At 44.2% G+C, this 13410-nt stretch overlaps 1 protein-coding gene across 2 annotated transcripts in view; it reads left to right on the top strand.

The window, feature by feature from the left end:
• The first annotated feature begins 697 nt into the window (after window positions 1-697).
• Window positions 698-13410, top strand: part of Mov10l1 (Mov10 like RISC complex RNA helicase 1) — a 73388-nt gene continuing 60675 nt past the window's right edge. For both annotated transcript variants that reach the window (XM_037197455.1, XM_037197454.1), the window contains exons 1-5: window positions 698-843; window positions 2934-3118; window positions 5862-6024; window positions 11255-11367; window positions 12125-12309. In XM_037197455.1, the coding sequence (XP_037053350.1) occupies window positions 747-843; window positions 2934-3118; window positions 5862-6024; window positions 11255-11367; window positions 12125-12309 (743 nt within the window). In that variant the 5' untranslated portion in view covers window positions 698-746. The remainder of the gene's footprint in view (window positions 844-2933; window positions 3119-5861; window positions 6025-11254; window positions 11368-12124; window positions 12310-13410) is intronic.

Below are 13410 nucleotides of genomic sequence, written 5' to 3'. Positions count from 1 at the left end.
AATCCGGAGTTCAAAGCATCCTTAGCTACATCGTGAGTTCATAGACAAGCTAGGTATATAACATCCTCTTCTCCCCACCCCCGCGCTCAAAAAAGTAAAACTCTTAGGAAAATTGGATTAGAAGGGGTCATCCCGGACCTGATAGAGAATTTCTACAAAACCACGCCTAAGGTCACACTTGGTGGTGAAATTCTTCTTTTTTCCTTTTTTTTTTTTTTTTTTTTGTTTTTGGTTTTTCAAGACAAAGTTCCTCTGTGTTAACAGTTCTAGCTGTCTTGAACTCGCTCTGTAGACCAGGCTGGCCTCGAACTCAGAGAGATCCGCCTGCCTCTGCTTCCCGAGTGCTGAGATTAAAGACATGCGCCACCATGCGCCTAGCCTCGTCTTAAGTGGATGGAGCAGAAACGCCCGCCCCAGCTTCAGGCTATGCCCATCCGGCATGAAGCCCCGCCCCCGCCCCCCCCGCCCCCCCCCCGCCAGGACACTGCGCATGTCAGGCTGCTCGTCGCCGCCACGAGGAATCTTGGGCTCCTCCACGTGCTAACCGCCAAACTCGCGCGGCTAACGGTCGTGGCTCACGGCATGGGCAAGGATCCTATTGGCTGAGTCCTGTGATGGGCAGGCGCAGGCGCAGACGCAGCAACCCTATTGGCTGAGTTCTGCGGGCCGGCGCGTGCGTAGTGGCCAATGGGACGGGGCCGTGGCGGGCAGGCTCCTGGGGCCGAGGTGGAAGCGGAGCGGCTGCCATGCTGCGCCTCGCGGCCAAGCTGGTGTCCTTCTTCTGGAGGAGGGAGGACATCCCTGAGGAGGAGGTCGGGACACCCAGGCAGGAGCTGTCGGAAGGTAAGGGCTCCAGGGGCGCTCAGCAGGAAGCCCTCGGGCAGGCCTGGGAGGTGGGGCGGGCTGTGACCCTTAGGGTCGCGTTAGGGTTCTTTTCTCCCATGAGCGCCACCATCGTCCCGTGTGGTTCGAGAACAGGACTTCAGAGGTGTAAGCTTGGCGCTCGCTTCTTGGTTGGTTTGGTTGGTTGGTTGGGTTTGGGTTTTCGGGACGGAGTTTCTCTGTGTAACAGCCCTGGCCGTTCTGGAACTCACGCTGTGGACCCCAGGCCGGCCTCGAACTCACCAAGAAAGATGCGCCTGCCTCAGCCTCCCGAGTGCTGGATTCATAAAGGTGTGCGCCATCGGGCCCCGGCGGCCCTCACTTCTTTGACAAACGCAAATGAGTTGTCTCTTTCTTAGTCATCATTTTCTCGGAGAAGCTCTTTGCACGTGTGCCTTGTTACTCTTGGGTCGGTCGGTGCCATTGGCTTCCTCGTACTCCCTCGCCTTCACTGTGCATGATTTTATGCCACACAAAGTGTCCAGATGTCTCTGCACGTTTCTGCCTGGTGTCTGCCTCCACTGACCTCTCAGAGGTCTGGAAACCTTAATCCCACCACCTCATGCTGTTTTTTCGAAAAGCGATGAAATCATTCCCCTTGGATTCTGGTTACCCTCCCAGGTGCCCAGATACATGCTTGCTGGAGATAACTGTGCCTTTCTCTCTTGTTTGGTTTGGGAACTCAGACTCGTGGCTCCCATTTGCTTTCTCCATCCTCTAAAAGAGTGAAATTTCCTATAAGAGAAGCTAGAAATAACACTTTTAAAAATGGAGTTGTTGAGCACAGCATAATAAAGGGCTTCTGTGTATAGTAGATGTGCTATGGGCAAATTGTGACTTGGGGAAATAATGTCATCCTCCCAAAGCAGTGGGTCTCGACCTGTGGGTCATGACCCCGTTAGACGTTGCATATCAGTTATTTACATTATGGTTCAAAACAGCAGCAAAATGACAATTACGAAGTAGCAATGGAAATAATTTTATGGTTGGGGGCGCTCACCAAAACATGAGGAACTGTATTAAAGGGTCTCAGCGTTAGGAAGGACGAGAACCACTGTGGCTTTTAGAAACAGCTTGTGCCTCAGTTTCACAGTGTGCTGCCTCCACAAGTGTCATGTGATGTGGGTGCTGGAAATTTTACCAGTGAGAGGTCACAGAAAAGGTGTAGCAAGGACTCAAAGATGGTGGCTGCAGCTCCAGTTCATGATAGGTCACTGAATGGCCAAGTTTCTGTACTTCCCTTGAAGTAGGATGTGCTTTCCTATGCCTTCAGTGTTGTGTTTGAAACCTTAGTCTCTTACGGCTGTAGCTATGATGGTGATAAGATGGTAACAAATAGTACATGTCTAGAACTCCCAAGATGTCCATAATGATAATGTACAGGGCACCCTAGCTTCTTGTGCCAGCCACTCAGAAGTCTGCACATGGTATATAGATTCTGTTATTTAATCTCCAACAGCTGTTGTATAGTGATAGCTACTGATGTCATTTTATAGGTGGTAACTGACATGTGTAATGGTTAAGGACCATGCTCAGGGTTACACATGGTTGAAGAGCTAGGGTGAAGCCAGGCAAGCAAGTCTGGCTTTGGAGTCAAAGCTTCTCCCCACCATGGTCACTACCTGTGCCTCTCAGAACCTAGGATTCTGTTTCAAAATCACTCCCAAACATAACTCAGGGTCAGCTTCTCAGTTCTCAGATGCAGTTAAGTTCCTGTCCCTATGAATGCTTGTACTTTGCCTTTCTCTGTAGAGTTTAATTGTAGTAGCATTTGACTTTTTTTTTAAGAGAGAGAGAGAGAGAGAGAGAGAGAGAGAGAGAGAGAGAGCGCGAGAGCGCGAGCACTCCCTGTATGTATGTGGTATCTACAGAAGAAGGTAACAGATCCTCAGGAGGCTACAGATGGTTATGACCCCCCACCCCCTGTGGGTGCTAGGAACTGAACTTCCGTCCTCTGGAAGAACAGCAAGCACTCTAAGCCACTGAACCATTCTCTCTGCCCTGGGATTATCTTTTGTTATTAATATAACCTCTTTGCTCATTTGTCCCAGGTGATATCAGATTGAAGACTGTGCAGGGTGTTGTGACAAGATATTGCAGTGATTATGGCATGATTGATGATTTGATCTACTTTTCCAACGATGTTGTGACTAGCAAAGTGCTTCTGAATGTTGGACAGGAAGTTATTGCAGTTGTTGAAGAAAACAAAGTGTCAAATGGACTGAAAGCAATCAGGGTAAGTCTTAGTTTGCAAGGAATAGTCACTCTTGACCCTGAGTCACCACATTTGTTAGCCTCTCAGGCATGGCCTAGCCGAAGAGGGCATGGGAAGTGTGCCTATGAGGGAGAGCTTTTGTTCTTTATAGTGATTTCTGTTTTAAAAAACAAGTGATGGGAATTGCAAATTGAGACATAGAAATATGTAATTCAGAAAGTAAAGTTTTCCTATAAATTTATGCTAGGACATATACTCTTCAATGGTTTTTAAAATTTTTCTCTAGTGTTTTAAAAACATTGTTTAAAATTATAAAGATTGGTAATCCTAGCACTTGGAAAGTAGAGGCAGGCAGATCTCTGTGATTTCTTGACTGACCTGATCTACATAGTGAGTTTCAGGCCAGCCAAGGCTTCCTGGTGAGACCCTGTCTCAAAAAACAGAGACAAAACAATAATAACAAATCACTAGCACAGATGATCAGTGGCTTTTATTAGGCAATTTCCTTTTTTATATAAGAATGGGTCTTTGGTAGTATAAATTCTTGGAGGTAGGACTGATAGATTAAATGATCAAATTAATAACATTGTATCAGCTTGTTTACATGAATGTTAGGATCTGAACTCTCTGGACCTCATGATAGCACTGTGGGAACTAAGCTCAACTCCTAAGCTATTGCTCCAGCTCTCAAAATCATTGTTGACTTTGTTACATGGTTTCATTTTATATAGTTACATGTTTAAGTTTTTCAGTTTAATTTGTCTCCTTGACTGTTAATTCCTAAGTATATAGCCTAAGCTAGCTTTGAGTTCACAATCTTCTGCCTTAGCCATCTAGATGCTGGAGTTAAGGTATGTACTACCTTGCCCAGCTTCTTTTTGAAGCTTAAATTTTTTTTGTATTCTTTATTGCAAGAACATAGAAACAAAACAAATTGTGTGCCTGATACCTTGCCAAATTCAGTTATTAACTTTAACCATTTGAGGACTTTTTTAAAATGTGAAATCTTTAGGAATTTGTACATGCAGGATCCAGCCATCTGTGAACAAAGATAATTTTGATTATTTTTTAATTTGAATGCCTTTAGTTTCTTTTTCTTACCTGATTGTTTTGGTAAGGACTTTCAATACAGTGTTGAATAGAAGTGAGACAAGTGGGCGCCCTTGCCCGTTTCCAGATTTACAGAGGAAAGCTTTCCACCTTGGCCGTTTCTGGATTACAGAGGGAAGCTTTTCATCTTTAGCATTGGGTTGACGTTAACTGTGTATTTTTCACTTTTAGTCTTCATTATGCTGGAAATTTTTCCTTTTCATTCCTACTTTGTTGTTTGTATTATGAAGGATTGTTGGGGGTTTTTGTTTGTTTTGAGACAGAATCTAACTCTGGCTGTCCTGGATCTTGGTATGTAGACCAGGCTGGCCTCACACTCAAAAAGATCTGCCTGATTCTGCCTCCTAAATGCTAGGATTAAAGTTGTATGCCACTATGCCCAGCCTGGAAAATTTTAATATAAAATTAGTGTGGCATCTGTTTGTTGCATAGTGATAATTTTCATAAAGACATTCAAATTTTTGAGTGTTTTTTAAAATGTGTGTATATGGGTGTTTTGTCTGCATGAATGTCTGTGTACCTCGTGTGCGCAGTGCATAAAGAGACCAGAAGAAGGCATCAGATCCCCTGGAACTGGAGTTATAGATGGTTATTAGTTGCTTTGTAGGTGCTGGGAATTGAACCTGGCTCCTCTGAAAGATCAGTCAGTGCTCTTAACTGCATTTTTATACAATATGCCATATGCTTTGGCCATGTTACATTCCGTCCATCCTTTCTTTCTTCCATATCCCAGAAAGTTTGAATTTTATCAAATGATTTTTATGCATCAGTGGAAACAGTCACGTAATTTTTTCTTCATCCTATCAATGTGGTATGTTAACTGAATTTTAAATGTTTAACCACTTCTGCATTCTGAGACAAGCCCCATTTGTTCGTGGTGTATATTCCTTGTAATATGCCGTTATATTCAGTTTACTAATGTTTTCTTGAATATTTGTATATTTATTCAGAAGAGATTGCTATACAGCTCTGTCTCTAAAAGTGTGTTAAATTCTGACTCCTGTGGTGGTTGGAATTACAGGTGAGGCTTTTAAGGAGTGATTGGCTAATAAGAGCTCATGAGTAGAATTTATGCCCTTATGAAGGACAAGACAGATCCTTAAAAATCCTTCCAGGAGCTAGAGAGATGGCTCAGCAATTAAGGGTGCTTGTTGCTCCTGTAGGGAACCCTAATTTGGGTCCAGCACCCAAATCAGCTGGCTTACAATGCTACTCCAACTCTAACCAATCAGATAGTCTTCTGCCTTCCATGGGAAATTGCATGGGTGTATACACACACACACACACACACACACACACACACACACACCCCTAAAAGCCAAAAAGATTGGTTGTTTTTTTTGTTTTGTTTTGAGATGGTATCACTGTGTAGACTTGGTTGACCTGGAACTCACTACACTCACTACATAGACCAGACTGGCCTCTAATAGAGATCTCACCTGCCTCTGCATCCTGAGTGCTGGATTTAAAGCCATGCACTACCACATCCAGCTTAATCTGGGTGTTTGTTTATTTTAACTCTAAACAAAAACCTTCAGGTGGCATTTCTGTGAATCAGGAAGCAAATTTTACCAGACACTGATCCATACTGGATCTTGATCTTTTTCTTATTCTCCCTTATAATGATGTAAAGAGTCACTCGTTTGTTTTACAGGTGGAAGCTGTCTCTGATAAATGGGAAGATGATAGCAAAAACTCTTGCAAAGGGTTATCAGACTCCAGCCCCAGAGTGCTGATTGGCTGTGTGACTTCCATGTTGGAAGGTGCTGGTTACATCAACCAGACCACATATTTCTCTCTGGAGAGTGTATGTGAAGGTAGCTAGATGGATTTCTGTTTCATATTTAAAATTAAGTTTTCTGTCGTTTAGTAATTTTTATGGATTAAGTTTGAGTCCACTATACATGTATTATTTAAAGAGTCATGTTTAGAAATGGCTGCCAGGTGTTGACCTCACACAGGAGTTCTTGAATGCTGGGTGGACTTTGGATTGTGGTGGTGGGGGATGTCACGATTTAACTCTTTGTGAGTTCAAAACCAGCCTGCTCTACATAGTAAGTTCCAGAATATCTAGGACTACATAGAGAAACCCTGTCTCAAAAACCTATAATAATAACAATAATAATAGTAATAAAATGTTTAAAGTTAAACACTGCACTTATGTATGCTCCCTCTCCTCCTACCCCTGCCTTCCAGACCCTACCCCAAAGACAGAGACATTTGTCCTACCAAGGCAGATAGTTTCCAAAGCTTTCCCATGTCTGCCTGCTCTTCGCTTTTCCAGCCTGATGTTGTGGACCTTACAGTCCTGTTCCTGGTGCTTGAGGAAAGCATTAGCAGAGGGTGGCAAGGAGAGAGCTGGCAATGCACTTTGCCTGTTGCTCAAAATGGTGAAGCCATGCTCTGAACCCATGACTCTGGGCGGCCAGAGTTTGTCTGTGCCATTACACATCTGAGAAGAGGTGTTAAAATTAAATACTTTTGATCAGTCTTTTGATAGTTTAATCACCAATGATGGGGATGCTGCTTTCCATAAATACACAAGTACGAAATTATATTAAGGATCAATTTAGAAATTTGGCCCTAATTCCAAGACAAATTAACTTAACATTTTTTTCTTTCTTTTTTGTTTTGTTTTGAGAGAGAGTTTCTCTGTGTAGCTTTGGAGTCTGTCCTGGAACTCACTCTGTAGACCAGGCTAGCCTAGAACTCACAGAGGTCTGCTGACCTCTGCTGGGGTTAAAGGCATGTGTAACTGTGTGGTCATAGCACCGGTGTGTGAATTCACTGGGGTCCATGGAATGAAGACTCAGAGGCATCTTAAGAATGAATCCAGCCTTTCATGGCTGCAGGGAGGTCCAGCCTTGAAGGACTGAAGCGCTTTCCCTTCACCTAGGGCATTTTTATTAACTCTCTATTTACAGTTTAGCCAGTTAATTTCCGTACTTTCAAAGCAATCTAAAAGGAACTCCCAGAGACCAAATGCCTAGTACAAATTACTTTGTTTATCAGGTACCACGGTCTTCCGGGTTTCCTGAACCAAGTTTTGCATAGGCTTTTGATCCTTGGGGGACTCTCTGATCCTTGACTCTCAAACAAGATTCACATAGGGTGTTAAGAGAAACAAAAGGTGTGGTTAAACAAAGGAAGGATTAGGGCTAGGTGCTAGTCTCTGGAACCAGGCCAGGAGCTCAGCAAGAGTCCACCACAGGCATGCACAAAAGCTGGCTAACAACATTTTTTTGAGGCAGTATCTCACTATATAGCCTTGGCTGACCTAGAACTCACTATGTAGACCAGGCTGGCCTTGAACTCATAAAGATCTGCCTTCCCCTGCCTCCCAAATGGTAAGATTAAGGTATGTACCACCATGCCTGGGCCATTTGACACTTATTTATGGAGCTCAAGCTAGCAACTCACATAGCAGTTTTTAAGGTCATGCATTCTAACTGGGATGGCTAATATTTACTGTCAAGTTGGCTGAACTTAAAGTCATCTAAGGGGCACACCACTGGGCAGAGAGGAAAACACACTCTGAATGTGGGCAGCTCTATTATGTAGGCTGGGGTCCCAGGCTGAATAGACAGGGAAGAAGGACCAGCATTCTCTTCTCTTTGCTTCCTCAGAGTGGACGACATGGTGTGAGCAGCCACCTCACATTCTAGCCACCACCACTAGGGTTGCTCTCAATCCCTTCTTCCTTCAAACTGTGGCCCCAAAAAAACTTTCCTTGTAAGTTGGTTTTCTTAAGCATTTTGTCACAGCAATAAGGTAAATAACTAATAACAGAAAATTGTACTGAGAAGCAGGACTATTGCTTTGAGAAACCTGACCCTAAGGTTCATAGGCCTTTGGAAGTTGTTTGCAGGAGAAGGGTGGAAGAGTTTGGAACTTTAGGCTAGAGAAGCCTGAGAATGCTATACAGAGTTATGGACCATTCTGGTGGGAATATGGAAGACTGGAATGGAACATGAAGTCTCAGCTCATGAGATTTCAGAAAGGACTGTACTGGGAATTTGACTACAAGCTATCTGTGTTACGTTCCAGCAGATTTGGAACGTTCCTGCCCATGTCCTCAAAACTTGAGTAAGACTAAATTCAAACGCAGTGGACTAAGTTGTTTGGTGGAGAACATTTTAAGACAGTACAGTATTCAGCTGTGGCATGGTTACTGTTTACTACTCTTAGATTTAAAGTGAGGTTGAGCAGAAGAATCAGTGTGAGTGTGGTTGAAGTTGCAGATGAGGCAAATGCCAAGAAAGCAGCTGAACTCTTAAAAATACTGGCAGCTTTAAAACTTGTCACTGGGACACTAGAAAGGTCCTGATGGCAAAAGTTCACCTAACATAGGTAAAAAGCAGAGTATGGAACTGAGAATGCCACACAGGTTCTGTGCTTCCCAGAATTTGCCTATGGAAGTGTTTCCCCGGACTCAGCCACTTTAGCTATGGTGGAAAGGAGCCAAACTGCATCTTAAACTGGAAACAGAACTTGACAATGCCGTCCTTACGGTGCTGGTTTTTCAGTCATGCAAAATGCAAGCATGGACTATTACTGAGGTTTGCACCAAAGTTCCAGAAAGCCCTTGAGGCCAGTGTGTGGCAGGTTTGGATTTCCTGGAAGAAGGCCCTGAGAAATGGCGTGAATTGGTGAGAGTGAAGACTAAATCCATAATGGAGACCCCAAAATGTCCAACAAAGAAAGCTTCAGGCATAGAGTAGAGCTGGTCCAAGCTCTGTAGGCAGCAGAACTAAATGGGCAAGATACCAAGGCTATTGGAGCCCCAAATTAGTCCGTTGTAAAGCCCCGGGGGTAGACATAGAACTTTGGGAGTTAACATTTGCCTTAATGGGTTTCAGTCTTGCTTTGGTTCAATCTTTCTTTTCTTTTCTTTTCTTTTTTTTTTTTTTGGTTTTTCGAGACAGGGTTTCTCTGTGTAGCTTTGCGCCTTTCCTGGAACTCACTTGGTAGCCCAGGCTGGCCTCGAACTCACAGAGATCCGCCTGCCTCTGCTTCCCGAGTGCTGGGATTAAAGGCGTGCGCCACCACCGCCCGGCCAATCTTTCTTTTCTATGCCTCCATTTCTTTCTTTTGAAATAGGATGTATACTGTGTCCATTGTATATTAGAAGTATGTAACTTGATTTTTGTTTGTTGTTATTACAGAGACTCACATTTACAAGTTTGCCTGAATGTTAGTAGATTCTCTGGTTGGTTTTAAGGAGTTTTGACACTTTAGGGACTTTTGAAATTGGAATGGGTGTATTTTGTATTATGAGATACTGTGTGCCTTTGAGGGTCAGAGGTGGAATGTTATGATTTTGGGTGTCAAGTTGACAACAGATATACTTGTAGTGGTTAATATTTACTATCCACTTGACTGGATTTAGCACCACACAGGAAATACCTCTGGGCATGATCTGTGGAGAGATCTAACCAAGGAGGGAAGACCCACCTTCCATGTGGACAGCATTCACTCTGTGGACTGGGCCCCACCAGTCTTCATCTTCTCTGACCCTGAGTGGGTACAGTGTGACAGCTGCCTTGTGGTCTTGCCACTGTTAGGGCTGCTCTTCCACCACACCCTCTTTGTCTTTGTGGACTGTGCTCTCAAACTGAGTGACAGTGAACCTCCTTCCTTAAATTACTCTTGTCAGGCAGCTTGTTATCATAACAAGAAAAGTGCTACACTTCTGGGAGGGGGCTACCCACCACCCCCACATTTCCCCAGAGTGCTTTTAGGTGGGAGCAGCAGGAAGTATTAGATAGAAGGATTTAGAGTGTTGAGATTAACAGATAGAAAATACAGGATAGCCTCAAGAGGACCTGGAACCTATTCCAACGGGCCTTGACTGTCTCTGCCCAAGGGCATTTATAGAAACACCAAGGGGTGGAGCAGAAGACCTCCCCCCAGCACAGCCAAGTGCAGACCATCTCAGACACCTGCACTCAGGCCCGTGGTCCAGTCATCCTCTCTATACAGACCTGCTGGGTAAAGCCACTAGGAAACCTGAAAATGTGCTCCCACACTACACTAACACAGTACAATTAAAAACAGACTAATTTGGTTGGGCATGTCTGTGTGTGCACACATGTGCATGAACACAAGTGCACATGCTCTCGAGTATGATGTATGTATGGTGCATGGGGAGGTCATCGGGGCCCTTCCTTGGTTGCTGTTCACTTTTTTTTTTTTTTTTTGAGACAATTCAGCCCAGACTCACCATTTGGCTAGAATAGCTGGCCAGTGAGTTGCAGGGATCTGACTGTCTCCACTCCTCCAGCACTGCAATTACATATATGTACCACCACACCTAGAGTTTATGTGATTCTGGGATTTTAACTCAGGTCATCATGTGTGTGCGGTCTTCCCAGCCCAGGTTCTTTGGGGTTTTATTCTGGATTTGTTTTTTATTGTTGTTGTTTTGTTTTGTCTTTTGAGACAGGGTCTCACTGTGTAGCCCTGGCTGTCCTTGAACTCATAGCTATACCTGCCTCTGCCTTCTGAGTGCTGGAACTTAAGGTGTGTACCTCCACACCTGGTTAAAAATATTTTGATATGCCAAAATATAGAGAGTAGATTTAATGGGGTGGGGATCTGAGATGACAGGCTTGACTTGAGAGTGACCATACTGGGTTCTTTGCTCTCTTAGAGCAGCAATTCTCAACCTGTGGGTTGTGACCCTACAGGGTCACATATCAGATATTTACATTATGATTCATAACAGTAGCAAAATTACAGTTATGAAGTAGCAATGAGATGATTTTATGGTTGGGGTCACCACAACATGAGGAACTGTGTTAAAGGGTCACAGCATTAGGAAGGTTGAGAACCACTGTCTTAGAGGCTGGAGGATGGTTGATACCCAAAACTCTGCTCCATTTAACTAATGTGAGAGCATGCATTGCTTCAGGGTTAGGTGGATACATGAATTGGATCATGACAGAGAAATGAGGAAAGATGGACCAGATATTATTTCAATGTGCCATAACCTCAGAGTACACTGCACATTTGAATGTTATTGAAGTTTTCTCTTTGGCTGTTCAGGTTTCCACCCATGCAAGGGAGACTGGGTAGAGGCTGAGTACTGGATCAGGCCAGGGACATGGAGCAGCGAGGCAATCTCAGTGAAGCCACTGCGGTACAAGCGTGTGGACAAGGTAATGTGCTGACGAGTGAGTGGTTCCTGAGTTTCTGCTACAGCTGCCCAGGGATTCTCCTTGATGATTCTTGTAGATAAAACTCAATCCTAGTGTGTGTTTCATTAAAGAAGTAGAAGTGGGGCTGGAGAGATGGCTCAGTGGTTAAGAGCACTGGCTGTTCTTCCAGAGGACCTAGGCTTGATGCCTAGCACCTACATGATGGCTCACAACTGTCTGTGAACTCCAGTTCCAAGGGATCTAATGCATGCCCTCTTTTAGTGTCCCAAGGGCCCTGCATACACGTGGTGCAAAGACATTCAGGCAAAGCACCCGTGCACAGAAAGTAAATATTTTTTTAAAAGGGAAGTAGAGGCAGCAGCATGCTTGTGTGCTTAAAGTCTGACTTACAGCCTGCACCTGGGTGGGTTAAAGGTGTTCTAGGACAAAGCATATACATGAGGAATTGTGGGTCTTGAGCTTCCTTGTCAGCTGATGGTTTAGGGAATGGCATGGGTTGTGGAAACATCGAGTTTGCACTGGGGTGAGGTGGATGCATGAACTGGACCATAACAGAGCAGTTGGGGAAAGATGTCAGCTACCACTACATACCTCTTTGTTAGCCTGAAAGCTCTTAGGCTCTTGTGCATCTGTGTTGTACTGGACTTTACTGGCTTCACAAGGCCAGACGGGGTTAGTCAGAGTCAGAGAAGCCAGGGTTGAGAACTGTCCCTTGTCCATATACACTTTGAAGCAATATCCAGCACTGCACTTGCAGGTTTGCATTTCCAGCCTGTGTGGGAGGAATGGGGTGATAGAGGACAGCATCTTCTTCAGCCTGAATTCCCTGAAGCTACCGGAAGGGTACACACCAAGGAGACACGACATTGTCAATGCTGTGGTGGTGGAGAGCAGCCAGTCATGCTACATCTGGAGAGCACTGTGCATGACCCCCGTGAAGAGGTGGTACCCAAACTATTCTTCTTTGGAAATAAAAAGGCCAATTTTAAGTGTATTTATAAGAGTTGTAGTCAAATACTGCCTAACATTTCAGTCATTCATGACTGCTTACATGATGCTTTTCCCATAAGGTCATACCACCAGGCTGACAAGATGGCTCAGCAGTTAAAAGTACTTGTTGCCAAGGCTTTACAGCCTGAGTTCAATCCCTAGAACTAGCATACTAGGAGAGAACTGACTCCACAAGTTGTCCTCTGACTTCCATGTGATCCATAGCATTACACACACACACACACACACACACACACACACACACACACACACGAGAGAGAGAGAGAGAGAGAGAGAGAGAGAGAGAGAGAGAGAGAGAGAGAGAGAGAGAAAGGTAGATTTAAAATTTTTCTCAATGATTGTATCACATAGTGACATTGTGGCCTGCTTAGGTCTTTGCAAGTATAGTATGATATTGACATAAGCATAAAATCACCTAACAACCCATTTCTCAGAACGTATTCCTGTTTTTAGCATGCATGACTGTACTTTATTAAGCCAGAATAGTTGAAATTCCAGGCCCTGAATTTACTGCTGGTTAAGAAGAGTCCTCTGTCTTTGTGGTTGAGTGATGATAGAATTCCAAGGGTCTCTTTTTGTTTGCTTTTTAAACAGGGTCTCTTTATTATGTAGCTCTAGATGTCCTGGAATTCTCTATGTATATCAGCCTGGTCTTAAACTCACAGAGATCTACCTAGCTCTGCCTCCTTTTAGGTATGTCCCACTATGCTCAGCCCCAAGAGTTCCTTAATCCTTACTCTTTTGGTAGTGATTGTCTTCATCCATTTTCTGTTGCTGATAACACATTACCATAGACTGGGTAAGGTACAAGAGAATGAGGTTTATTTGGGCCCACTGCTTGGGTCCACAATCAAGGGCTGCATCTAATGATGGGGCTCTCTACATCCAGCCTCAGTGCTAAGGATTGATGCCAGGACCTTGTGTGTGCTGGAAAAAATGCTCTACCCACTGAGCTATACCCCCAAATCCAGAAATGGCCTTCTGGACAGCAGAGTCCTGAGGTAGCATGAAGTATCACATGTTAATAGAACC

This window comes from Peromyscus leucopus, chromosome 20, assembly GCF_004664715.2.
Source record: "Peromyscus leucopus breed LL Stock chromosome 20, UCI_PerLeu_2.1, whole genome shotgun sequence".
Lineage (NCBI taxonomy): Eukaryota > Metazoa > Chordata > Mammalia > Rodentia > Cricetidae > Peromyscus > Peromyscus leucopus.
Note: the sequence above shows the minus strand (reverse complement) of the source record. Positions and strands in the feature narration are given on the sequence as shown.